The 24,277-nt window shown below is 61.1% G+C and overlaps 7 protein-coding genes across 7 annotated transcripts; 5 read left to right on the top strand and 2 right to left on the bottom strand.

Annotated features, from left to right (window-relative positions):
- Positions 1-275: 275 nt before the first annotated feature.
- Positions 276-4,834, top strand: COLE_04051 (uncharacterized protein; the record flags this gene model as incomplete). The annotated part of the gene is made up of 17 exons (XM_018425883.2): positions 276-374; positions 437-569; positions 609-766; positions 883-1,551; positions 1,585-1,702; positions 1,739-1,862; positions 1,898-2,510; positions 2,548-2,655; positions 2,696-3,148; positions 3,186-3,230; positions 3,264-3,308; positions 3,352-3,399; positions 3,434-3,676; positions 3,713-4,203; positions 4,240-4,299; positions 4,332-4,428; positions 4,460-4,834. 17 exons carry the CDS (start codon positions 276-278, stop codon positions 4,832-4,834), a joined length of 3,879 nt encoding a protein of 1,292 aa, XP_018282596.1.
- Positions 4,835-5,093: 259 nt separating this feature from the next.
- Positions 5,094-6,696, bottom strand: COLE_04050 (uncharacterized protein; the record flags this gene model as incomplete). Its single annotated transcript, XM_018424905.1, has 3 exons — positions 5,094-5,555; positions 5,589-6,461; positions 6,505-6,696. 3 exons carry the CDS (start codon positions 6,694-6,696, stop codon positions 5,094-5,096), a joined length of 1,527 nt encoding a protein of 508 aa, XP_018282595.1.
- A 315-nt stretch (positions 6,697-7,011) lies between these two features.
- Positions 7,012-8,340, top strand: COLE_04049 (uncharacterized protein; the record flags this gene model as incomplete). Its single annotated transcript, XM_018420627.2, has 2 exons — positions 7,012-7,089; positions 7,321-8,340. 2 exons carry the CDS (start codon positions 7,012-7,014, stop codon positions 8,338-8,340), a joined length of 1,098 nt encoding a protein of 365 aa, XP_018282594.1.
- A 271-nt stretch (positions 8,341-8,611) lies between these two features.
- Positions 8,612-13,928, top strand: COLE_04048 (uncharacterized protein; the record flags this gene model as incomplete). The annotated part of the gene is made up of 5 exons (XM_018425066.1): positions 8,612-8,640; positions 8,724-8,777; positions 8,922-9,009; positions 9,056-13,867; positions 13,908-13,928. The coding sequence occupies 5 exons, from the start codon at positions 8,612-8,614 to the stop codon at positions 13,926-13,928; spliced, it is 5,004 nt and encodes a 1,667-aa protein (XP_018282593.1).
- A 240-nt stretch (positions 13,929-14,168) lies between these two features.
- On the bottom strand, positions 14,169-14,789 carry COLE_04047 (uncharacterized protein; the record flags this gene model as incomplete). Its single annotated transcript, XM_018420140.1, has 1 exon — positions 14,169-14,789. The coding sequence occupies one exon, from the start codon at positions 14,787-14,789 to the stop codon at positions 14,169-14,171; it is 621 nt and encodes a 206-aa protein (XP_018282592.1).
- A 5,083-nt stretch (positions 14,790-19,872) lies between these two features.
- Positions 19,873-20,426, top strand: COLE_04046 (uncharacterized protein; the record flags this gene model as incomplete). The annotated part of the gene is made up of 2 exons (XM_018421717.2): positions 19,873-19,914; positions 19,947-20,426. The coding sequence occupies 2 exons, from the start codon at positions 19,873-19,875 to the stop codon at positions 20,424-20,426; spliced, it is 522 nt and encodes a 173-aa protein (XP_018282591.1).
- A 1,073-nt stretch (positions 20,427-21,499) lies between these two features.
- On the top strand, positions 21,500-24,073 carry COLE_04045 (uncharacterized protein; the record flags this gene model as incomplete). Its single annotated transcript, XM_018426273.2, has 1 exon — positions 21,500-24,073. The coding sequence occupies one exon, from the start codon at positions 21,500-21,502 to the stop codon at positions 24,071-24,073; it is 2,574 nt and encodes an 857-aa protein (XP_018282590.1).
- Between the last annotated feature and the right edge of the window lie 204 nt (positions 24,074-24,277).

The raw sequence follows: 24,277 nt of genomic DNA, 5'->3' as shown, positions 1-24,277 counted from the left end.
AACCCGCAGAAGTCAATGACGGACGCGTCTCATCCTGGAATCCACCTTCCTCCTCATCCGACCAACGTCTCATTCTTCTGAACTGCTCCCTCCTCTTCTGAATCTTTCTTTCCTTTTTCACACCTCATCTCTTCCAACTCATCCATCACATAGCCTTCAAGATCCACTCAGCACTACACCCTCTCCCGCAACGCGTCTCTGCTCCACCTCCGGTTTAGCGCCCCCATCCCCATTGCTGGGGACGCAACAAGATAGCCGTATCTTGACGAGTTGATATGACGATGACTACTCTCAACGCGCCGGGGAGTCCACCCTCCTTGGAGCGCGTAGACGATGTCGCCCGACGCGTGCTTTCGATTGACGACCCCGACGCGGTGAGTATTGACGCGTTGTTGATGACTGGAAACGGCCCCTCACCGCCGATCACTGACGCCAGCCCACCCCTGCTTGGTTCATCGGCATCCTTCACAGGTTCCTTACTGAACACCCAGGCGATGATCATTTCATTCTGGAGCTCCCCGACTCAGCTGAGCCGGCCCGTGGCGGGAACGGCTACGGGGCAGTCACCTGTAAGTCAACTCGTCGTGGGTATGGCGATCTGACGACAGGCATGGAGGACGAGTGCTGGAGCAATATCAACTTATCAGCCGACCCGGACCGTCCTGATGGCGGCAAGTCCTACGGCGTGGGCAGCCTCTGGGAATACGCCATGCACTGTCAGATCCCCGACCACATAAAGTGTCGAACGCAGCGTCTGAGACGGATGGTGAGTGCCTCGCGACCATACCGGGGGCCTCAGCCACATGTGAGGTCTTTGGCACATCATGCCATCCTCAAGCTATGCCCCCAGCCGACCTCCCATTCCGCGACCGCTAACCGCAGGGCCATGTTCTTCCCGAGGCATTATCCACCGCCGTGTTGCCACGAGATGTTGCGCGTGATTTCTCGTCCCCTCAAGCGGGACCGTCGCGCTTTGCATATAACGCCGCGCCTAAGCACAACGCATTCAGTTTGAGTTTTAGCCCCATCCTTCGGAATCAGCCAGTCAATCATCCCGCGTTGACCCCCTCATCCAGTCTGATACGCCGGCCCGATTTTATTGACAGCGACAGCGACAATGACGACGGCAACGACAGCGATAGCGAGATAGAGTTCATGGGTAGAAAGTCCCCAAGCTTGGCTATCGTCGATGTCGGTGACAGCGACGAAGATGTCAAGCCCGCCATCGGCTCTTCGCAATTGTCGCACCCTAGGTCTTCACAGGCGAAGACTCCTGCTGGAGGCCAATCTCGACGCTGGATTCCGGTGTGGTCCGCCATGAGTCTCAGCGACCGCCGGCTTGCGATCACCCAGGAGCTACGTGACCTCAGCAAACCATCAACGCCGAGCTCGTTTGAGGCCATACGTGCCGTCAGCCGTCGTCGGGATGCCCTCCGCGTCGTCGAGGGATCAGGCTGCCTAATGCAATGGACTCCGCCTGACCCACTTGTCTTCCAGGCTTTCTCGAACCTTTATGTACACCCTCGACTGGCTGGCACTTTTGAGCGCTTAGTGGGTGACGGCAACCGTATGCGCTAATCTCAGAAGCCGGCGCTCAGTGAGCCCGCAGCTGGTCCTTCAGGCCACACAAGCACCCCAGTGGCCGGGCCCTCGACTCAGCATGCCACACCTGGTGCCTACGCCGAGTTCGTGCGCTCGCTCGGTAAGTGCAACCACTCCTACCTCATTGACGATATAGCAAGCAGGGCTGCTGTCCTCCCAGAAGTTGTCAAGGCGGCGTGGCAGCGCATCGGTCAGGACAGTCGCATGGCTTCGCTCATGAAGGAGCACAACGTACTCAAGCAGGCGCTGACTCGCTACGAGTGAGTCGAGATACTTCGGCGGCGCTGATCACCAGTGTTGACCCCCGGTTCCAGGGAGTCGCGTTTCTCCTTCGTGACCGGTTGAATTCACTCAACAAGGTGTTTACGAATGGCACGTGGATGCCGCCATCACTCCAACTCCTGCGGTTTATTCCAGAACTCCGCCACACGGTGCACCCTTCCCTCCTTCCGTATCTGCCTGCCATCCCCGATGAAGGTGACGATCTTGATGCTTTTGGCATGCGGGAGGAGTGGAATCGCCCAACGGGTCCGGCTCTGACCGACTACTTCAAGGACGCTCTGCATGACTTCCAAGACGACGCTACTGTCGAGGAGGCCAGCAAGGTCTTGGGTCTCGACGCCAACACCGAGCGTCTTCCTGGGGCTAATTTCACTCTCATGGCGCACCAGGTTTTGGGTGTGGCCTTCATGGTGAAGCGCGAGCAGCGTACTGGTAAGGGTGGCCGCGGCGGCATGCTTTGCGACGCAATGGGTCTTGGAAAGACGATCCAGACTATCGGGCTTATGCTGGCGCGTAATGAACGACCGCCCGACTTCGAGCGCGCACCCCAGCTCATTGTGGCTCCTCTGGCCCTCCTAACTCAATGGAAGGGGGAGATTGAGGAAAGGACTCTAAACGGGTGGCGGGTGAGTTTGCTTGACTGACACTTGGTTAATCACGCAGGTCTACATTCATCACGGCCAGGGTCGGCTCAAGTCTGTGGCCCAAATCCGCAACTTCGACGTTGTACTCACGACTTACGGTACTCTGTGCTCCGAGTCGGGCATCACGGTGAGTTTAGATGAGACGATTTACCCTTCTGACGCACAAGAAGGCGAAGAAGAAACAGCGTCTCGCTAGCTCTGACGACGAAGCAGACGATTATGTGGCCAAGAAGAAGCGCGGCCCTCTATTCAAGATCGATTGGTTCCGCGTAGTGCTTGATGAGGCCCACAACGTGCGGAATCGCCAGACCATTTCGGCGCGCGCTGTCCTTGAACTCGACGTGCTCCACGCGTGGTGTCTAACTGGCACTCCTATTGTCAACTCGTTGGGCGATGTTGGGCCACTTCTCGAGTTCATTGGTGCGATGGACATCTCAGAGTATCAATCCCAAGTCGTCAAGCGTGAGAAGAGAACACCGAAGAACGCGGCTCGCAGGTGTCAGGCGATCCTTAAGCCGCTTATGCTGCGCCGCAACAAGGAGACAGAGCTCAACGGGAAGCGGATTCTTGAGCTTCCGCCGAAGACCGTCAACTTGGCGTATCAAGAATTCGAATTAGATGTAAGCCGCCTGTCACTTATCCGGTGCTGACAAACAGGAGCGCGCCATCTACGCCGCAATCGAGCAGCGCGCTCGTGTGAAGGTACGACTCCCTCCGCACTATCTCTGACGGCAGGTTACCAAGTATCTCAAGGCTGGCACTGTTCTGAAGAACTACCACGTGAGAGCCTTTCTGCCTTACCCCATCGCCTCTCTAACGACAGGTCGTTCTGGTCCTGCTTACGCGTCTTCGTCAGGCTGTTAACCACCCCGTAGGCCTAGGGTCTTGACTGAGCTGATGAGCAGTGGCTTCTGCGCCGCAAGCCCGGTGACGAAGGTGCAGAGGACGATCTCCTTATCGACGACGCAGCATTCGGTGCGGACCTGGGGCAGTGTCGCGACAATGACGAAGCTGAATTCGGCCGTGCCGTCGCGATTCTGGGAAAGCCAGTCGTGGATGTTTTAGTCAAGAAGCTGCAGGAGCGTGACGAGCGCATGAATGACGAAGACGACACGAATCAGGATGTTGATTGCTCCATCTGCTATGAAGTGAGTTCATTTCCAAGAAACCTAACTAATATCAAGCCATTCGACGGCACGGAAGTCATCACCCCGTGTGGGCACCTGTACTGCAGAGCGTGCATCTCAAATTACTTCATATCGCCAGTCCGCGACGCAAGCGACCTCACCGACGAGGATGTCAACGCCGGATGCCGTTCCTGTCCTATGTGTCGCTCTAAATTACAGCCCGGGCACGTCTTCCGCTGCGTAGCGTTTTTCCGTCCGCAGGTGGCGCCACCCATGGCGGAAGAGGAGAATGATGTGATTGAGGATATCAAGCCCGACGTCAAGCCCAGCATCGAAGGCGACCGCAAAGGCAAGAAGCGCGCGAATGCAGCTGAGGCGTTCTTCGGCGGCTTGAAGACCGACTTGACAAACGAGGATGAGAAACCGGACCCGAAGCGTAAGCGCGGTGACAGCAAGGGCAAAGGCCGGGCGACCTCGGTGGACGATGACTCGGATGCCGACTTCCTCGAGGAGCAGATCCCTCCATCCACGAAAATGCGCCGCACGCTGTGAGGCATAATCCCAGAACAGACTAATTTTACCAGTGAACTTGTCCAACAGTGGCTAGACGAGGACCCGACCACAAAAATCCTGATCTTTTCCCAGTGCGTCTGCTATTAGGCGACGCTGACCTCAGATTTACTGCCTATCTGGACCTTCTTCAGGCGTTCCTCAAAGACAACGGCATCACAACCGTCGGCTATCGCGGAAGCATGAGCGCCTCAGCCCGTGAAGTGCGTCTCCTCTCGGCCTTGCTAACGGCAGGAAGCAATTCGTCGCTTCCGTACCCCATCTGGCATTACTGACCCACTGCCCGTGATGCTGATTAGCACCAAGGCAGGTGGGGTGGGTCTCAATCTCACCATGGCGCACAAGGTCATCATGTGCGATCTTGCGTGGAACCCGGCCACAGAGCAGCAGGCGGTTGATCGCAGCCATCGTATTGGTCAGAGCAAGGCCGTGGGCGTGGAGCGCCTCATCATCCGTGAGACCGTGGAGGATCGACTCCTCGCTATCCAAGAGCACAAGGGCCTCCTGGCGGATGGTGCCATGGGCGAGGGTGCGATCGGTCGCCTTGGTCGTTTGACGCTGGACGATATTCGCAAGCTGTTCGCTATCTCTGCAAATGATGAGGAGTAGAACCTATGCAGGGGGCGCGCTGTTGTAGTGGTCTGTCTCTAATCATACAGGCAATGTAGATGTCTCAGGTTGTAGATGTTTCAGGTTGTAGATACAGAATCAATGTACAGCGCACATGAAAGAGTGGTTGTGAGATGAGCGTTCGCTGATGGGTTTTCGGTACGGATGAATGCTATGCATCTGAATGTAGTCTAAGAAGTGTTGTGAACGCCACTCTCCTCCCGCTCCCAGCGTATGTGGCCGATCCTGCTCGCTCTCATTACAGCATCCCTTCCACCCCGAGCGCAACGAGCACACGGCTCGCCAGACTCACATGCCGCTCGGGCGTGGCCCACGTCGCTGGCCCGACATCATGCGCGTGCTCACGCAAGTGCGACAACTCCTGCCCGAGGGCTGAGCGCAGAGGCTTGTTGCTCGTCGCCAAAAGCAACGACAACTCGGTGTCGAGCTGCAAGGAGCGTGTCGAGAGATTGGATGAGCCGATGAATGTCAGGAAAGGATGCTCAACGGCTTGCTCGGCTGTCTCGCCCTCCTCCGCCTCGGACACCCACATCCCCTTGGCATGGTATGTCCACCCTTTACGTTCCCACTCTTGCAAACGCACACCACCGGGTCCAACGCGACCGTGGGCAGCCGCGTCAGCGTAGAATCTGCTCTCAAGTAGCGTGTATCCTTCTGGGATGAGGCGCGATATGCCTTTGGACCCGTAGAAGCCGTTTGCCTGGCGTCAGCTCCCTCGAATGAACAAACTCACTTTCGGTGACGCAGCGATGACCCGTACAGGTGCAGGTGAGTCGACAACTGCGCGCTTGTAGGCTGCATACAGCCCGAAGTAACCACTCGTGAGATCGACTTCGACCTTCTCGCCAGCCTCGTGTGCCTTGCGGATGGCAGCCCAAACTGCCGCCATCGCGCGCTCTTCCTCTCCTATGTTGAGGACGCCGGCTTGCAGCACCGGCCAGAACCACGTATCGGCACCCCGGGCGGCAGCGTCGCGCGTGCGCACCCCGTTGCTAGCCCGCCACGCCTGCTGGAACGCGCCGAGTGTCGCGTTTGCGTGTCCCGCCCACCCTCTGGGAGGAAGCGAGCGCTCGCGCCACACAGCGCCTGGCCCGCTGGCCGTCGATGCGCCACGCTTGCCGACCGGAACCGGGGCACAGCCGGGAGGCAGAAGCACACCGTGCTCGCCCAGAGCGCCCGGCCGCGCGTGCGACACCACCTTGTAGCTGTAGTCTGAGACCAGACGGGTGATGCTGTTCAGGTAGCTGAGGAGACTGGGATGCGACGCGAGATGGATGTACCGATCCTGCCTGTTCGTGAAGTATGAAGCAGCGAGATTTGCGCCGGAGAGCATGACGTCGTCGTCGGCGGCGTAATACTTTGCGTGCCAGGTGCCCCAGCCCTCGTTGAAGCGTGGTGGGACGAGACTTTCGAGCAGTCCCCGCAGCTTGGGCGAACGGTAGAGCCACACGTCGACGCGGTCGCCGAATCGCTCGAGCAAGGGCATGAGCATGTCGACCGTGCTCGCCGGTGTGCCCTTGCCCGGCCGTGTAGCGCGGTTATAGTCCAGCACGAACGTCGCACGCACACCGGGGCGCGCTGCGAGGGCAGTCGTGACAGCGTCCACCTGCCATTAGCAAGATTCAAGTCGAACCGCTACTACTACTCACCAAGGACTCCTCCTCCGTCCCGATATATAATGTCGAGATGAGGATGCGGCGCTGCGCCCCGCGCACCATCTCGAGTAGGCGGTCGTGGAACACGGTAGGCCCCTCAAGCATCTCGACACTGTCTCCGTGTGCGCCGAAGCATGGCTGCGTCGCGCTCAGTTCCGCAGCTAGGCCCGCGAACGCCGGCGGCATCGCAGTCGCAGGCGGCACGGGCCGCGCTGGTGAGGCGCTCGGCGCAGCACTCGTCGCCGTAGGACGGTAGAACCGCGCGCCGCGCACCAGCAGGCGGAGGTCGGGGGCTCCGACTCCGAAGCGTATCCGAGGCCGCATGTTGATGAAGAACTGGAGATGGACGGCGGACTTTTTCGGCCCAGCGAGCCCGAAATCAAGGCGTGCTCCCTATCGGCTTTCAGGCACCGAGCGTCTGGCGACTCGCCGCAGTTGCCCGGACTCGAGTTGTACTTTTCGGAACACTCCTCCTCCCATTCCACCCACCACTCAATAACCATGGCATCGGCTCTCAAGCGCACCTCGCTCAAGATCGGCATGATCCCCGCCGACGGCGTCGGCAAGGAGGTTCTCCCTGTGAGTGTGCAAGGGTGCGGGCTGAGGCTGTCCCTGCTGGTACAACCGCTCTCGGAAGGGGATTCCGGGGGTTCCCTGCTCGTCCAGCTGGGGCGTCGTGCGCCGACACGCGATACCGTTCGCCCAGGCCATGCAGGTGATCGGCTTCGTGATCTTATCTCGGCCCGTCGGCGTCACTTGCCGCATGGTCGGCCCAGTTGCTTTGTCCAGTCGGTTCACGGCTGACAACAGGCTGCCCAGCGTGTCATTGAGGCTCTCGGCTCGGCGATTCCCAAGCCCGAGTTTGTCCCCCTCCTTGCGGGCTGGGAGGTGTTCAACCAGACCGGCAAGGCGCTGCCTGACGAGACCGTCAGCGTGCTCAAGAATGAGTGCGACGCCGCAATGTTCGGCTCGGTGCAGAGCCCCTCGCACAAGGTGCCCGGCTACTCCTCGCCCATCGTTGCGCTCCGCAAGCACCTTGACCTGTATGCCAACATTCGCCCCGTCGCCAGCGTTGCCGGCACTCCTGGGCCCGAGGTGAACCTCGTCATTGTTCGTGAGAACACTGAGTGTTTGTATGTCAAGCAGGAGACTCTGGAGGACACTGCCGACGGAGGCAAGATCGCGCGTGCCACCCGTCAGATCACCTCGTACGCCTCGGAGCGTGTCGGCCGCATGGCGTTCGAGCTCGCTCTCCGCCGTGGTCAGGAGCGCGCAGCCCCCGGCGCCCCCGCCACTTTCTGGAAGGGCAACCCGCTCGTCACCATCTCGCACAAGTCCAACGTGCTGTCTGTCACCGACGGCCTCTTCCGGGAGACGGTCCGCAGCGTCAAGGAGAAGACCGACCGTTACAACGGCGTCGACATGAACGAGCAGCTTGTTGACTCAATGGTGTACCGCCTCTTCCGTGAGCCGCAGGTCTTTGATGTCGTCGTTGCGCCCAACCTCTACGGCGACATCCTTTCAGACGGTGCCGCCGCCCTCGTTGGCTCGCTCGGCCTCGTCCCCTCGATCAACGCCGGTGACAACTTTGTCATGGGCGAGCCCGTTCACGGCTCGGCTCCCGACATTGCTGGCAAGGGCATTGCCAACCCCATCGCCTCGATCCGCTCGGCCGCGCTCATGCTCTCGTCGCTCGGCTACACCGAGGCCGCGAACCGCATCAACGCCGCCGTCGACAAGGTCATTGTCGAGAACAAGTTTGCCACCCCCGACCTTGGTGGCAAGAGCACCACCGTCGAGGTCACCGACGCCATCCTCAAGTACCTTTAGTGTAGTGTAAAGTAGATTAAAACGGTGCGGGATGCATCTGCTGCAGGACAGAGGGATCAGCCGATTAGACTTGGGCATTACGATTCCTTGTCAATGATAATTAATGACGAGGCACGCGGCACGTGACGCGCTCGACTGCCCCCTGTGCTACGTCACAACCCGATGCGACGTCGACACTGCACTCTCCCTTCCCTCATCGTCTTCAATCTCGAGTCTCTCCCTCGTTCATTTCACCTCCATCGCTTGTATACCTCACACCAAACCGGCGAGGATGTCGTACCCATACCTCGCCCGGACAATGTGAGTCGCGCGCGCGCCGAGTTGCTATTCGGTCATCGTGCGCAGCAACTGATGGCCGTCGTATACGTCAACGCTCACAGCAGACTCAAGTATAAGTCGCCTCACGCGACTGACCTGTCCTTCGCAAAGAATGAGACGTGAGTGCCCGTCAGCATCACAATGTTGCATGCTGTGGAGTCCGAGCGCCGGGTGACCGCGCCGGCTCAGACCATGCACCGCCCCCTGTCCCGGGTCAGGCACTCTTGGGCGACGGCGCCACTTGTCAGCATTACTCACAACAGAATCCGCGTGACGGGGCCCTCGGATGATGACGAGGACTGGCTTGTCGGCGAGTCGATCGACGGCGCGCGCAAGGGCGGCTTCCCCAAGGTAAGTGGCTGCTGGTCACTGTCAGCGCGATCTTGGCTGATGGCAGGACTTCATTGAAGTTATCGAAGAGGCTGAGGACCCTGCTGCGGCCACTGAAATCCCCGCAGTTGCGGCCGCTTCCTCTGCTTCAGCTGTACAGGCTCCTCCTACTGCGCCCGAGTCTCCCGCTCCGCCGACGCCCAGCGCCCCTGTCCCACCTGTCACCGACCAGCTTCCTGAACAGCCTGCGGTCGCAACTCCAGTCTCGGAAGCTCCTCCTTCCTCAGCGCCCGCCTCTACCTCGGAGCCCCCTTCGACGGCCAGTGTCGAGCCAGTGGCAGCCGTGCCGCCCCCCGTTGCGGCAGTCAAGTCGCCCCCTCCCCTCGAAGCTACCTCTCTCGTGTCTGAGAATGTGGAGAAGGTGCCGTCTCCCATCAAGACAACCTCCCCCGTCCGTCCCAAATCCCCGGCTCCGGCGTCCCCCACCAAGTCCACATCGCCTCCTGCTGCGCCTGCAGCGGCCATCGCAGCCCACCCGGAGGAGGGACCCCGTCAGTCTATGAAGGAGCGCCTCGCATTCTTCAACAAGGCGCAAGTAAAAGCCCCTCCTCCGCCGATCAAACCCAAGCCTGCAGGGGGCGGCCTTACATGGAGTCAGCGTCAAAAGCTGCGCCAGGAGCAGGAAGCAAGGGAGCGCGAGTCTGAGACGGCGAAGGGCGCAACCTCTGGCGAGTCAGTACAGCCGGACAAAGCCATCGTTACTGCCTCGGTGGACCAGACGCCAGCCGCCACCCGGTCATCTCCCGAGCCTGAGAACAAGAAAGATGAGGGCGAGGGCATGTCCGCGGCTGACGCAGCCAAGTCGGTTCGCGCCGGCGGCTCACTCAAGGAGCGCATGGCAGCACTTCAGGCTGGTGGTGCATTTGGAAAAGCCCCAGCTCCGCCGCCGCCGAAGCCTGTTGGCAAGGCCTGGTCGCGCCCTCCTCCTCCTCCGGCACCCGAGCCTGCCGCAGATGAAGAGGGTGAGGCAGAGGGCGCTGCCGTAGACCCTGTTCCTCGCGTCTCTTCTCCCAACGCCCAGGGAGAGGTGGTTGAGGGCGAAGCGCACAAGGAGGCCGACGCTGATGGTGAGGAGCAGGAGCTCGACGAGGAGGAGCAGGAGAAGCAGCGCCGTGCTGCCATAGCCGCGCGGATGGCTAAGCTTGGGGCCCGCGGCCCCATGGGCATGCCTCCTATTATGGGCGCACCACGTCCTATCCCCGCCCGCAAGCCCAGCCCTAAACCGAGCGACGAAACTCCTGCCGAGCAGTCCGCTCCTGCTGCCCCTGTTCCAATTCCTGGCCTGGCATCACTTCGCAAGTCGACAGAAGACGAGGCTGTGCCGGAAATGCCCACCGAAGCTGCAATGTCACCCCCCGCCGCGGCGGTCGCCGCCACTTCGCCGGAGTCAGAGGCAACCTCAACACCCCCCGCCTCTATCAAGATGCCCGCAGTGCCGCGGCGCACCGCTGGACCGCGTCGCCGCGGCACACCGTCCGCACCGTCGCCGGCGCCACCTGCTGGAGTCGATGAGGCCAAGGACGAATCAAAGGATATTCCTGCGGCAGTACCTGCGGTCGCTAGCGCCGGTGTCCTCGCAGCGACCGCTGCTGCTATCGGGTCACTTTCTTCTCCAGGTGCTGAGTCGTCTTCCTCGGACCCCCAGCCCACTGCCGTTCCAGCTCCAGTTGCAGGCGCGCCTCCCGGCACTGAACTTAGACTCGAGCGAAGACTCCCTGACGGGACGATTGAGCCGCCTCCTCAGGTCATGGTGCCTGGCGAGGAGGAGCCAATGCCGCTTTCTCCAAAGCAGCGCGAGCAGCGTGCCGTGGAGGAACAGGTCGGCGCTGGCCCTCTCGGCGCTGAGGGTGCACAGCTTGCTGGAATCGCGCTGGCGCCTAAGGACGCGGAAGACGACGAAGATGAGATCCCGTCGTTCGCACCTCCGCACACGGCCGAGCGCCTGGAGCGCAAGCTACCTGATGGGTCTATTGAGCCTCCCGCACAGGTTCCGCAGCCTGGTGAAGAGGAGGGATCACTTAGTCCTGTGCGCCATGAGCGGCAGCAGACGCTGGAGATGTTCGGCCGCAGCTCTGCTGGCATTGAAGGAGCAGAAGCCGCAGGTATTGCTCTGAGCCCCCCGCCTGACGCTCAAAGCGCTGATCGCGAAACGGCCGCTCAACGCAAAACCTCGCAGGACGACGCAGCGCATGTTCCGCCGCCGCTACCAGAGCACCCCGTGGCCCAAACCCTGGTCGCGGAGCCCGAGGATGCACCGCCACCTCCCCGTGCGGTTCCACCACCCCCTACCGTGCAAACTGAGCCGCCAATGGCGGCGCCCCTCGCTCGTGCTGTACCGCCGCCGCCTCCGACTGTCCCCGCGTGGGGGGATGGGGACGAGGAGGAGGACACCGTGGACGGCGGGGATGATTCCACGCAGGGCGCTCAAGCCGGCGGCCTGCAGAACGGCCACTCTGCTGCGGATGCCCAAACCGTAGCTCAGCCACCAGGTGCCGTCCCACCTCCCATGCCTCCCCGTGCTATTCCTCCTCCAGCGCCAGAGAGTGACGACGACGACCACATCACCTCCGCCCCTCCTCCTCCCGCTCGTACTGTACCTGCGGCCGCGGCGGGCGCGGGGTTGGCTGGTGGCGCCATGGCCGCGGCCCTGGCATCGAAGGACAACTCCGCTCCACCCCCTCCTCCGCACCTTCCCGTTCCTGGCGATTCGCTCGCGCTTTCAGAGACAGCCTCGACGGGAATCACAACCGAGGACGAGCTTGCTACACGTGAGGCTCGCCGCCTCTCCAGCATCCGCCCGGGTGGGCCTCGCGGACCTCGTCCCCTGTCCTCTAGCTCCATGAAGGAGGATGATGTGGTTCCAACTCAGACCGAGGACACTTCAGGATTCATGGAGGCACCTGCTCTTCCCTCTCGCGGTGTTCCTCCCCCTGCGCCGCGCGCGGTACCTCCATCGCCGGTTGGTGAGGATGACGAGCCTACCCCACCTACTCCTCCTCCTATCCGCAAGCCGACGCTGCCTCCTCCGCCTGCCCCTGTTGATGATGGCACTGCCGAGGAGCTTGCGCACGCCTCGCCCGCTCGCATGCCCACTCTTCCCCCACCCCCACCTCCAGGCGGCGAAGTTGGTGATGACGAAGAGGAGGAGGAGAACGAGCCTGCGCCGCCCGTGCCAACTCGTAGAACGACGGGCACCGAGGCCATTGCACGTACGACTTCACATAGCTCTGCAACCGCCAGCTCACCAATCTCGCCCGGGCGTGCCATCCCACCCATCCCTCTCACCGCTCCCAACCAGGACGAGGATGACGAGGAGACCCAGCGCCGCGCCGGCATCGCCGCTCGCATGGCTAAGCTCGGCGGCATTCGGTTCGGTGCCCCTCCTCCTATGCCGGTGAGGAAGCGGTCCACTGTCGACGAGGTGACTTCGCCTTCTGATGTGACTGCTACCCTCTCGCCAGTGAGTGGCGCCGGCGAAGTTCGCTCTGAGCTTGAGGTCGCGGAAGAGGACGCCCCTCCTCCACCACCTCGCGCCGCACCCGCGCCAGCTGCCGAGAACGAAAGGGACGAGACGCCCGAGCAGGAGGCCGAGCGCCGCCGTCGGACGCTCGCCCGTCTTCGCGCTGGAGGCATGCTGGGCGGCGGTCTCTTCCAGGCTGCTCCCGAGCCCGAGGTAGAGGAGGAAACGCCTCACGCCGAGGAGCCTGACGAGCGTGGCATTGAGCCAGAGGAATCTGAGGAGGAGCATGCACCGCCACCACCTCCCCGCCCGCCGCACGCTGCTCCTTCTGTCCCTACCGCTATGTCCGCTTCGCCCATTTCTGCCGTGAGCGCACCTCCCATGCCGGGCGCCCGTCCGCCGGTCCCAGCACCCCGCTCCAGCCTTCCACCCCAACCTCCGCAGGACGACAGCGACGAGGAAGAGGCCGCGCCCCCTCCCCCACCTCGCCCGACCCGCACAATGTCCTCGGAAGTCCAGGCGGCGCCGCCACCGCCACGCGCTGTACCTCCTCCCCCGCAAGCGGACAATGAATACGAGCAGGCGCAGTCACTCCCGCCCCCACCTCTCCCGCAGCATGGGGTACCGTTCGGTGCACCGCTGCATGTTGATGACGCCCCTCCCGTACCTCATCGTCCGCCCATGCACGCACCGCTGGCCGCTCCACCCCAAGCACCTCCCGTGCCCACAGCCCCTCAGGTGCATGCGCCTCAAGCCGCACCCTCTGCCTCGGAATTCGCTGCTGCACACGCCCAGTCTGGTGGCGAGCTCCCGCCACCCCCTGCACCCCCGCGTGAGCCATCGCCGCACCACTCCGTGCACTCGGCGCATTCTGCGCCTCGCTCATCTGGGCAGATCGGGCGCCCGGGCTTCAACGACCTACAGCAGGCCAGTCAGACGCAAGGCTCTGCTTTGTTCCGCGCCGCGCGCGGCGTTTTTGACCAGGGCAAGAGAGGGTACTACGGCGATGGATCGCCCGCAGGCTTCCTCCGCGTCGCCTTCGACCAGGCGCGCCTCCCCGCCCCAACCCCCGAGCACTGGGGAGTGCCAGTGTATGAGCAGCAGGCGCATACGGTCATGAAGCGCCTTGATGACCCGCGCCCCGGCGACGTGGCAGCACTGTACGATGCGCGCTTCAAGGGCCAGAAGGGTTTGAAGGGGTACACGCAGCACGTGGGATCCGTCGAGGATGCACTTGTGGGCGTTGTCAGCGAGTACGACAGCCGCGGTAAGCACAAGATGCGCGTGCTCCAAGTTGAGCGGGGCGTGCCTGAGGAGGTGTCGTACCGCCTCGACGATCTCAAGAGCGGCCGTGTGGTGGTAAGTCTACAGCTCTGAGGCAAGGCAGCGCTGATACCAGATTTACCGTGTTGGCTTCTGATATGAATGCATGAGGAAGATGAAGATAGATCTCAGAACGAGTTTGAATGCACCAGTGAACGACGTGTGCATGCCGCCTGAGCACTTCCTCTAGCAACTTGCACCAGAGCAAGTGCCCGATGCCACTTCTCAACGGAATATTTAGGGTCTTGTGCCAGCCGCTTCCCAAGACTGGTGCAGTACCCAACCGACATCCTCTCTTACGCTCTCATGCATAATGTGACATAGTTACAGGCTACACCTAGTTCAGGAATCCGGTACACTTCTCGGAGCCGCAGAGGCAAGGCACACGAAGTGCCGGATCAGTTTCGAGAGCAAAGTTGTACGAGTACAGACACTGGAGTAAGCTCGACTCGACAATTCTACTCACCTCCTCGCCCGGGTGAATCGTGCGCTTGGCGTAGAGCACGATCTTGTCGACGCCGTTGATGCTGATAATCTTCGCGAGGCAGTTGGGGTCGCAGCTATGGTTGACGAGACGCGACACACTGCCCTTGAACGTCGCGTCGCACACGATATCGCCATCGATGCGGAACAAGTACGAGCTCCCGATGCCCTGCTTCATGTACCGCTGCTCGCGCACCTCGGAGACGGCGACGCGGCACAGCTCGCCCACGTACTCGCACACCATTTCGTTCGGCTGGATCGTCTCCATTGCGTACAGCCCGTAACCTTCGATGGCCGAGCGCGCGAAGCGCAGCTGCTTCTTGCGGATACGCAGCTGGTTGAATGCAAACACGTCGTTGACCTCGGCATGCGACGCCGAGGCGGCCTTGCGCGTGCTCTCCAGACCAAGGTTGAGGCGGCGGCCCTCGACACGTGCAGTTCGCCCTGTCGCAAGCACAGCTGTGCCGCCCGGCATAGCTGCAGCGCTAGCCGCCGCGGTCGCACGGTTTCGCTGTGGAAGGTAGACGCTCTTCTTGGTCGCGGCGACTTTGCGATACCCCTCCGCACGCCACGCCCCGGAGGTGTGGTACAGCGGGTGCTCCTCGTCAAGGTCAGGTTCGGCATCGGACCAGTCTACATCCTCGCCTTCGTGAGCGAGTGCTTGAGCGAGCCAGTACGCGTCCTCATCATCGGCGAGAAGATCGGCCGCAACGAGCTTGTCGAAGACGGTCTTCTTGGCTGCCTTGGGCTTGGCCGGCTTGGGCGGTACCTTGACCTCAGCGACGGGCGACTCGAGACGAGCTTTCTTCGCCTTTGGAGCTTTAGCCTCCTTGCCCGCGCGCTTCTTTTTGTTCAACTCGGGCTCGAGTTCGATTTCGATCCCTACCTGCGTCTCGCCGTCATCGACCGGCTCGACCTTGACCGCCTCCACGATCGCATCAGATTCCGGCTCGACCTCCGGGGCTTCCGTCTTCTTGGCCACCTTGCGTGGCCGCGGCTCGTCATCTTCGCTCGACGTGTACGACACCGACAGCCGGCGGCGCGTCTTCTTGAGACTCGCGGGCTTGGGGGCAGCCTTCCGGTTCTTCGAAATGGTGAGGAAGCGCCACCCTCCTGCGGCCTTCTCCGGCTCAGCTGGGCCAGCAGCCTCACCCTTGTGTGTGCGCACATCGATGTTGATGCGATGGCCCTGCACAGCTGTTTTGTCAAGCACGCGCTGCGCCCGGTACGCCGCTTGGTCGTCTCCGAAGAGGACAAACCACCCGGTATGGTTACATAATACCTGCTCCGGCTTGAACGCGCGGAAATGATCACGAACGTGATGGGCTTCGGACTGCGATGCCGGCAGACTTTTGGCCTCAATGAAAACGTAGGCCTTGCCGTTGCTCGCGAGAGCCTGGCGCACGCGCTCGATCGCAGCTTCGTCCTCTTCCTTCTTCTCGACAGCGGCACGTGCTGGACCGCGTGCACGACGTCGGGGATAATCTCCGCGGCGCCGTCTGAAATCCTCGTCCGAGTCGCTCTCAGAAGTCGAAGGCGAGCGCGAGCGCGAGCGGGACCGGGACCGAGACCGGGAGCCCGATGTGGCTGGGGAGTACAGGTCGGCACGCGCAAATCGCCGGTGGTCGCGATCCTGAGCAGGACCGCGGAAGTCGCGCGAGAAATCCTGCACGGCCTGCACGCCGAGTCTGGAGCGCGGCTGGTGCTGGAAGCGGTCGACGGGGAGAGAGCGGCTCAGTGACGAGAAGTTGCGACCGAAAGTCTCGAACTTCGGGCCGCGAGGAGGAGGCGGCCTTGGAGCGGGACGCGCTAGGGACGGAGGTTTCGGCGTCTGCTTACCCTCGCTCGGCGTGCTGATAGCGGGAGTAGACACAGAGGGCGGAGGAGGCGGCCTCGGCCTCGGCGCGTTCCTCCTCGCCATCTCCTCCTTGACAGCCTTTTCAGCGAGGAGACCCCGACCGTCAAGCACTATGCGGACGCGCTCCTGGCTCTGCAGACCTACCCGCTGGCCGTCGCACGCTCGAACAACGTTCTTGGCGACGTCGTGTGCGGTGCCGGTCTTTCCTGGTGCTGGCCCGTCGAATCTGACCCACACAATACCGAGCTGCATGCCGCTTTTCGTGTCCATCTTGGCGTCGATCTCCTTGATCCGTCCATGTGGGCGCAGGAACTTTGACACCTGTTCAACGGTCGTGAGAGGGCTCAAATTGGTGAGGAGTACGGCCGTCGGTGGAGCAGGAGGTTTCGGGCCTGGCGAGTGCTCGTCCCACTCGTACTTGAGTGGGTACAGACCGTCCTTGCGATGCTTCATGTAGCCGGCGCCCCGCTCTCTGACTTCGGCGGCGATTTTGAGGCGCGGATCGCGCGCGCGCACCTCTGTCCCGTTGAGGACGCCGTCAAAACGCTTGACATAAATCTTGGGATCAGCAGGGTCAGGGACCACAAGCCAATTGCCGATGCCTGGACGGCGGGACGCGCTCGGAGGCGACTTCCACTCTGGCTGAGGCGGTGACGGTGCTGCAACTTCGAGCGCAGCGGTCGGCGCGGGCCGCTGAACAGCCGCCCCCTTCGAACCCCACCCAGCTGGGCCTCTGGGCACTGCATTGGCGCCCCAAGCAGGCGCATTGCCGTTCAACCCGCTCGTTGCAACAGGCCCAGAACTCGGTTGACTTGCAACTCCATTGAGGGCACCCGGCCCATGTCCTGAGCGAGCCAGGGCTCTGGGACCAGAAGGAGGATTCACAGGAGGTCTCGATGAAAGACCAGACGATGGTGCGAAAGAGTGGCTGCTGTTAGGCGAGAGTGGACGAAATGAGAGCTGGTGATCCCCTGGAGGCGGGGGAGGTGGAGGGGTAGCGGGGGGAGGTGGAGGTGCGTCACCATCAGGAGGTGGAGGCGGCACCTCCTCGGGCGGTGGGGGAGGGAGTGCATCTACAGGTCGGGGCGGCTCGGCCGGCGGCGCGGGGGGCGGCGCAGGCGGTAGTGCAGGCGAGGGCGAGGCACATTTCGGGGCGGCTTTTGGTGGCGGAGAGCGTGCGCGCCTCGCTGGTGATGGCGACCTGCGTTTGGCCGGCGAGTGATGCCGCTCTGTGCGCCGTGGCGACCTAGCGGGAGAGCGACGGTCGCACGCGTACCGGTCATAGTCCCGGGGGTCACTGCCGCGGCCTCTTTCATGCTCTCGTTCCCGTTCACGACCACGATCGCGCGAATACAAGCTGTGGCCGCGTCCATGGCCGTTGGACCGCTCATCATCGTGAGAGTGCTTCTCAGGCGACCTACTCGCGCGATATCTATCGCCACGACCATCGCGATCGCGGCCTCTGTCTCTGCCTCGATCCCGGTCTCGATCCCGGTCTCGTTCACGATAATGGTCGCGGGAATCGGGGTCCCCCCGGCGGTCTCGATAGTCGCGCTCGCGATCCCTGCTCCTCTCACGATCGCGACGATAGCGGTCGTCGAAGCGTTCGCGCGAGCGCGACCTTGGGCGTTGTTCACGTGGAGGTGATAATTCCCCTGGCTCACGAGACAAGGACCGCTCGCGCGTCTGCCGTTCTGGCCGGCGCTCTTTGAGGCGCTCGGTGGAGGGGCCGGCAACTGGGCCGCCAGATGATGAGCCCATACGCATCAGATTTCCAAAGCCGTTGGTGCTTGGCGGCCATGGTAACGAGCCTGGACGGGGGGGAAGGCTTGAGGCGACTGTTTTGAAATTGGTCACCGTGACCGGTTTGGGCGGGAGCGCCGCGCGCGTGTCCAAGTTGACAGGCGCACCCTTGGCAGCGGCTTTTAGAGGAGTGGCTGAAGGTATAGCGAACGATATCCTCGAGCCGCCGGTCGATTCAGAGAGAGAAGGTGGGGCAGACGAAACTCCGCCGTTGACGCCGTTGGCCGTGGGCCCGCCTGAGGGCGGGGGATTGGCGGCCATGAGACTAGATGTTCGACATAGGCTTGGTGGCAATGTCAAGATATGAGCAGGAGATGGAAAGATGCCAAATTGGATGTCGCGCAAGAAGAGGCCGTTGAATTTCGAAAGAAGATGCTATAGTGGGTGTGCTGTCTGCAGAAAATGTCGAACGAAAGAAGTGATGTCGAGGAAGAGCGATTGAATGACGGGGAGGATGAGATAGACGGTGCAAAGTGCAGCGAGCAGAAAGCAGAGAGAGAGAGCGCGGCGGAGGCAACACAAACGGTCCACTTCAGGCACAAGCCTCCACCACATGGCCACATGGCACGCGAGGCCATCTGCGCACGTGACTGACCGAACAACCCTCCACCATTGTCGTTACACCATGCAACCCCCCTCGGACGACAGCGCATCACTTGTATCACGATCAGCTCACCAACTCGGTCAGCTCTTCGTGGAGATCGTGAAGAGCACCGGTGAAGTGAAACAGAGTTAAACGTGTGACAGCGATACCTTCACCGCACTTCGGCCTTGGGAGGATTCACAACGCGAATGGGAAGCCATCTCGATCGGAACAGAGCATTGAGTGAGCAATCGAGCCGCGAGCAGGTCGTGCCCTCCTCTCCTCTCTTCTCTGAAAGACCGTGGCACACTGACCTTCCTCCCCCTATATCCTCCACATATAGCATCGAGTCACTCACACGCTGTCTCATTCTCCACATCACCCATCTTTCCTCCCACTCTCAATTCCCATCTCACCCGTCTCATCTACCTTCTACCTCACTAATTCATCGCTACCACAGCTCCAGTTACCACCATCTCAGCACACCAACCACCACCACGATAACATCCCTCTGTGCGTAGTTTGATGTCGTGGATGTGACCCCCTTCTCCGCCTCGCCCTCGTTTCTCGTACGTGCTCATTGTCACTATCGATCGTTTCAACCTTCCTCGCGTCGTCTGTGGTCCTACTTCCATGCTGAACTTTGACCTCTTGACACTTCCTTCCCCCCTCGTAGACTATGCCACCCTCCGTTGCGGACGTCAATCAGTCAAGCAACCAAGTTTTGGACCGCCGCCCGTCCACTAAATCCAATGGATTCGGTGGTCGTCACTTGGGATCAACCGTCTCGGTCCCCGGATCCTTCGGCCCGCGCGCTACCCACAGCGCCACTCGAGAGGGCAAATGGCCACGGCCTATCAAGCGCCAGGCCCTGGTGAGCTCGACGACTGCGAGAGATTACGAGGCTGGTGCAGAGGAGCCTCCTGCAGAGGTAAGACAGCGATGTGTTCAATTGACGGACCGCAGGAAAAGGAGGACGCCACTGAGCCAACCTCTCGCAAGATCTTCCCGGCAAACTTTGCCCCTAGTCGCTCGTCCTTCACATCCTGCGTGCAGCGAGCCGAAGGCAAACCTGCTCCTGGTAACAGCAGCGCTCGTCCTACTCATACCTTTCGCCGTCTTCCGACCACATCGGCCGATCTCCCTATTTCCATGGCACCCGGTGCTGACACCTCTCCTTCTCCCATCAAGGTGCATCCCAGAGGAGCACGCGGAGCCCACAACGAGGTGCGTAGTTCTGGCTTGGCTCTTGTTATCACTCCTTACCCTTAGCCCAAGATCTTCCTCAGTGACGAGTATCACGGTGATTCTGACATGACCCGCTCGTTCAGCCTGAACACGCAGAACATTGCGGGGGTATGTGGATAAGGCGATGTTGACTAATCCAGCGCCACATGTCGCTCGCCGAGGACACCGAGACGGAATTCAACACATCTCTTGGCGTTGCCGAAGACTTCCAGCATTATCCCAGCGTTGAGCGCACCCACGGCGCCGACATGACTCACATGCACGGGTTTATCCATGAGGGTAGCAGTCAACACAACAATTTTGTTTATGCCGAGGGCTCAGGAAACGACAGTTCCACCCACATTGGTGGTCCAGCCTTTAATCGTCCAGACGCGGCCACATTTGCCTCGCGAGAACCGTACGAGCAGCCTTCCGCTTATCATCCCCACGCCGGCGTGCCCGCGTCTGGGCCTTATCAGGTATCAGCCCCGGCTGCTGGCAACGCTCTTCGGCACCCCTTCCAGAATCGACTTGATGACCAGGCGGCTCATGACACATCCTTCCGCGCTCGGGGACGAATGTCACCTTTGGCGCACCAGCAAGCCCAGCCCAAGGTGAATGGCCGTTGCGCAGAGGCCTAACGTCAACAGTTAACTCGGCCGTCTCTTTTTTCCGGGAGCAAGTTCCCGAGCCCAATGGCTCCCCTTCAGCCTCTTGATCTGGGTGGCCTGTGGCACAGCGCTATGATTGAGGCCAAACGCCAGCGTGAGAGCCCAGGCTTCGACATTCTCACCGGTGAGAGCTCTGCCCCGATCAGCACTGACGCCTAGCTCTTGATGCGTACGAGAGGGAGATTGGTCGCATCATCGGAGAACTGACCCAGTTTGTGACCAAAGTTGAGGGCGGTGAGACTCCTACGCCGTCCAGCTGTGAACATGCAAGCTGACTGTCAAGACAAGATGAGTCTGCATGGCGAGGTCGAGAGATCTGTGCGCAAGATTGTGTATAAGACTACGCTTTACGAGGAAGCGCGTGCCGAGACGACCAGACTTGGTCGCATAGCGAAGCCCTGGGAGGCCAAGCGCATCCGCCAGTGACCTGCTGCACATTATCAGCGGCTCTGAGCATCGATTGGAGTGACCGCAAGACACAGACAACGCCGCAATTCCGCCTTCTCTGCCGCGCCATCAATCTCCAGACCTTTACATATACATCAAAGCAGGACCCTGTACCATGCATATTGACTTATGATATCTGCTCGATCGTATATACAGTTCAATCGTCTACCCTATCATCAGGCAGTTGTATGCACCACAGCAAAGGGCCATCCAGCAATGGTATCACGTGACCTCCATCAAAGTCATTACCTTTCGAAGGCACGTGATTTGGCGTTGCAACCAACTTAACACTTGTGATAGGCATTGCAATAGGCCTGCGCTCACGTGGCTAGCGAGGCAGTCACTCTTGACGATGTGCCGGAAAAGATGGTCGACGGCGAGGGCTCGCTCCTCACACTCTCGCTCGCAACATCTCACACGACTCGCCAACAATTGACCCCGAGGAAAGCTCTTCTCAGCTCCAGAAGCAGCGCGTGTCGCAGGGACACGACCGGGATGACAACCAGCTGTATCTTCTAACCTAAACTGTGAGCCTTCACTGCGGTTGTGTTGACAAGAGCTCGCATCATTGGTCTCCCGCGCGGCTGGGCCTCGGCATGCGGCGCATCGCTCTCCGCCTGCTGGAGCGTCGGCCACCTGCGGGGCCAAGCTGTTCGCGCTGGCTCTCGTGCACTTGTTGTGCGCGCGAGCGCGCCCGTGCCCCGCGGCCTCCAGACTCCCCTATACCCCCTGTGGGCGTTCTACAACGCATGCAAACGCCTCACCTTCCCCTGCCACCTCCCCTGCCGTGGTCGCCGGACTCGCAACCTTTTCTGCGCCATATGCAGATCCTGAGCCTCGCCCTGCTCTCGCCCGGCGCTGAGGAAAGCTGGAGTATCTACGAAGCTCTGCATCCTGAGCTTCGGGCAGCGATCCCAGATGATATCTTCTCGAGTCTTATCGCGCGCCAACTCGCGGCCGACAAGAACCTTAAACGGGACCGTTTGGTCGAACTTGCAAATCTCGCTCGGGTGTGTGGAATGGATCCCGCTCGCCTCGGAGCCGAGTCCATCAAGGACATCTTGAAGGCCATGTTCGCATTGGAACCCGAAGACAAGGCATGGCAGGGACACTACGACACACTCGACTGGCTGTGGGCAGCGCTGTTTGAGCTCATCGGGCGCGACTTCCGCCGCGTCTCTCTCCGCATGAAGCAGGACTGGCTAGACGTTACAAACTACCGCTTCCGAGGTGATTTGTCGCGCACGCATGCCGCGCTCGAGCATCTCGTCGGGCATCATGGCGGGGTGGGAATCACCAAGTCCGCGAGTAAAATCCTCCTGCGCTCACGGAGCGCTGACGCTGCAACTGTCGCTGTGTCGCTGCGCCTCGCAGCGTGGTGTCTAGCGCGTGGTGTGACTGTCCATGAGGATACCATCGTGCGCATCCTGTCGCGGTTGAAAGTCCGGCATGACGCAGACGGTCATGACGGGCGTGAGCGTGCACGGGAGGCTGCCGAGGATTTGATTGCTGAGTTGCGCGAGGGTGAGGCCCACGAGGCAGCCGTGCCTATCGTGCTCGCGCTCAAGCATTTCGAATTGATCAATCGAACGCCGCTGGAGCGCGCGACAACCGTCGCAGACGACCCGGAAGCGACTATCGGACGGCTGCACTCGTCGGTGGAGAAATTACTCCGCGGCTCACCGAGCGACGCCGAGCTTCAGCTGGCCATCAAGCTTTGCGATCGGGCGCTGCAGATGGATGCAAGCTTGGAGCCAATCCTCATGACCACGCTCAACGGAGTGCGCAACCACCCGCGCTATGCGCTCAAGGTCGCCGAAATGTGCTTTCAGTCGAACGTATTTCGGCACCCCTTTTCGTCGGCCTTCAAGAACAAGTTGCTCATGGCCATGCTCGACTGCCTCCCCTCCCCCACCGCGTATGACATCGTCGTCCGACTGTACCCCCTGGCGCGCACGCCAGATGAGGCACAGAGATATACATGGACGCACGCTACCGCGCCGCAGTGGCACAAGCTGTTTGCCGCCGCGGTCAGGCGCAGACAATTGCATTTCCCGTCACGCCTCTATGCTGACCTCATGGCTGACGGTCTGCGTGTGCCCCAGCGAGCTCAGATTTCCTTTATCAAGCTCATCGCGAGCACGCCCAGTGACTCTCGCGCCATTCTTCTCGACCGCCACATCAAAGACTATCTGTGGAACGAAGCCCAACCCGTCCAGCCTCTTATGGTGGCCGTAGCCCAAGGCCTCGGCTCGACCGGCATCTCCGCGGACGCTGCTCGCGCCACTCAGCTGTGTCGGCGTATTGCGGCTGGGGCGGGTGTCACGATTCCAGCACGAGCCATCGAGTCGCTCGTTGCCTCACTGTTTAGCTCCTCTAACATTGAAACTCGAGCCCTCGGTCGGCAGCTCCTCGAGCAGTTACCACCCTCTGACGCGAGCAAGGCGTATACTCTCGCTCTGTCTGCGCTTGTGAAGAACATCCGCGCCGCAGGGCTGCAGCAGGTCATCGCCCTGTACCGCAACATGGACGAGACCGGCGTGCCAGCCACGAGTGGTGTTGGCTCATCTCTCCTTATGGCCGTGCTCAAAGAGGGGCACCTGGACTCGGCGCTCGCCATTTTCCGGACTGCGTCCAAGCAGGTTGGGCCCGTGAAGTCTGCCGCTGTTGGCCGGCTCATGATCAACCTCGCCCTTGCTGGACGCACAGACGAAGCGTACGCTGTTGAGCGTGAGTGGCGCGCCCATTTCCCCGCTGGTGTCGAATACGACAAGGGCGTGTATGGGGCGCGGATGGTCGTCGACTTTAAAGCTGGAAAGGAGGTGGATCTGAGCATCTTCACGAGCAACATAGAGGGACGGGTGCTGCTCAAACGGCACAAAGGGTACAAGCCAACACTCCCCTTTTTCAAGTTTATCGAGACCCTACGACCCAAGGAGGACGGACTCAAGGAGGAGGAGGAGGAGGTTCCAAAGGATTCCGTCGATCTCTTGGGTGTTGAGGAGGCAACTCCGGCTCCGGCGGTGGCGGCGCGTGCGAGCATGAGCGCGAGCGAGCGGGAAGCGAGTACGGTGCGCTGTAAGCGGGCTGTGCCGCCACTGACGCGGTCCTGGGATGCCAGTGAAGGGTGGCTTGTCGACCGGCGCGTCGACATGGTGAGCATGATCTAGAGACGTAGACGGATGAGTTGACGTACATTATTACATTTACAGCATTGCATATCATGGGTCCATTCAAAAGAGCTACAGATCTGCCATGGTCATGGTGAATGTCGCAAGTGTCGCAAATGGCGGATATGGCAGTGGAATGGTGGAACGCGATATTGAGTTTCAGGCACTACTGAGGGCTTGGACGCGTCAGATGTGTCTCCGGCG

This window comes from Cutaneotrichosporon oleaginosum (genome assembly GCF_008065305.1).
Source record: "Cutaneotrichosporon oleaginosum strain ATCC 20508 chromosome Unknown ATCC20508_contig03, whole genome shotgun sequence".
NCBI classification, from domain to species: Eukaryota; Fungi; Basidiomycota; class Tremellomycetes; order Trichosporonales; family Trichosporonaceae; genus Cutaneotrichosporon; species Cutaneotrichosporon oleaginosum.
The sequence above is the reverse complement of the archived record's forward strand: the minus strand, read 5'-3'. Positions and strand labels throughout refer to the sequence as shown.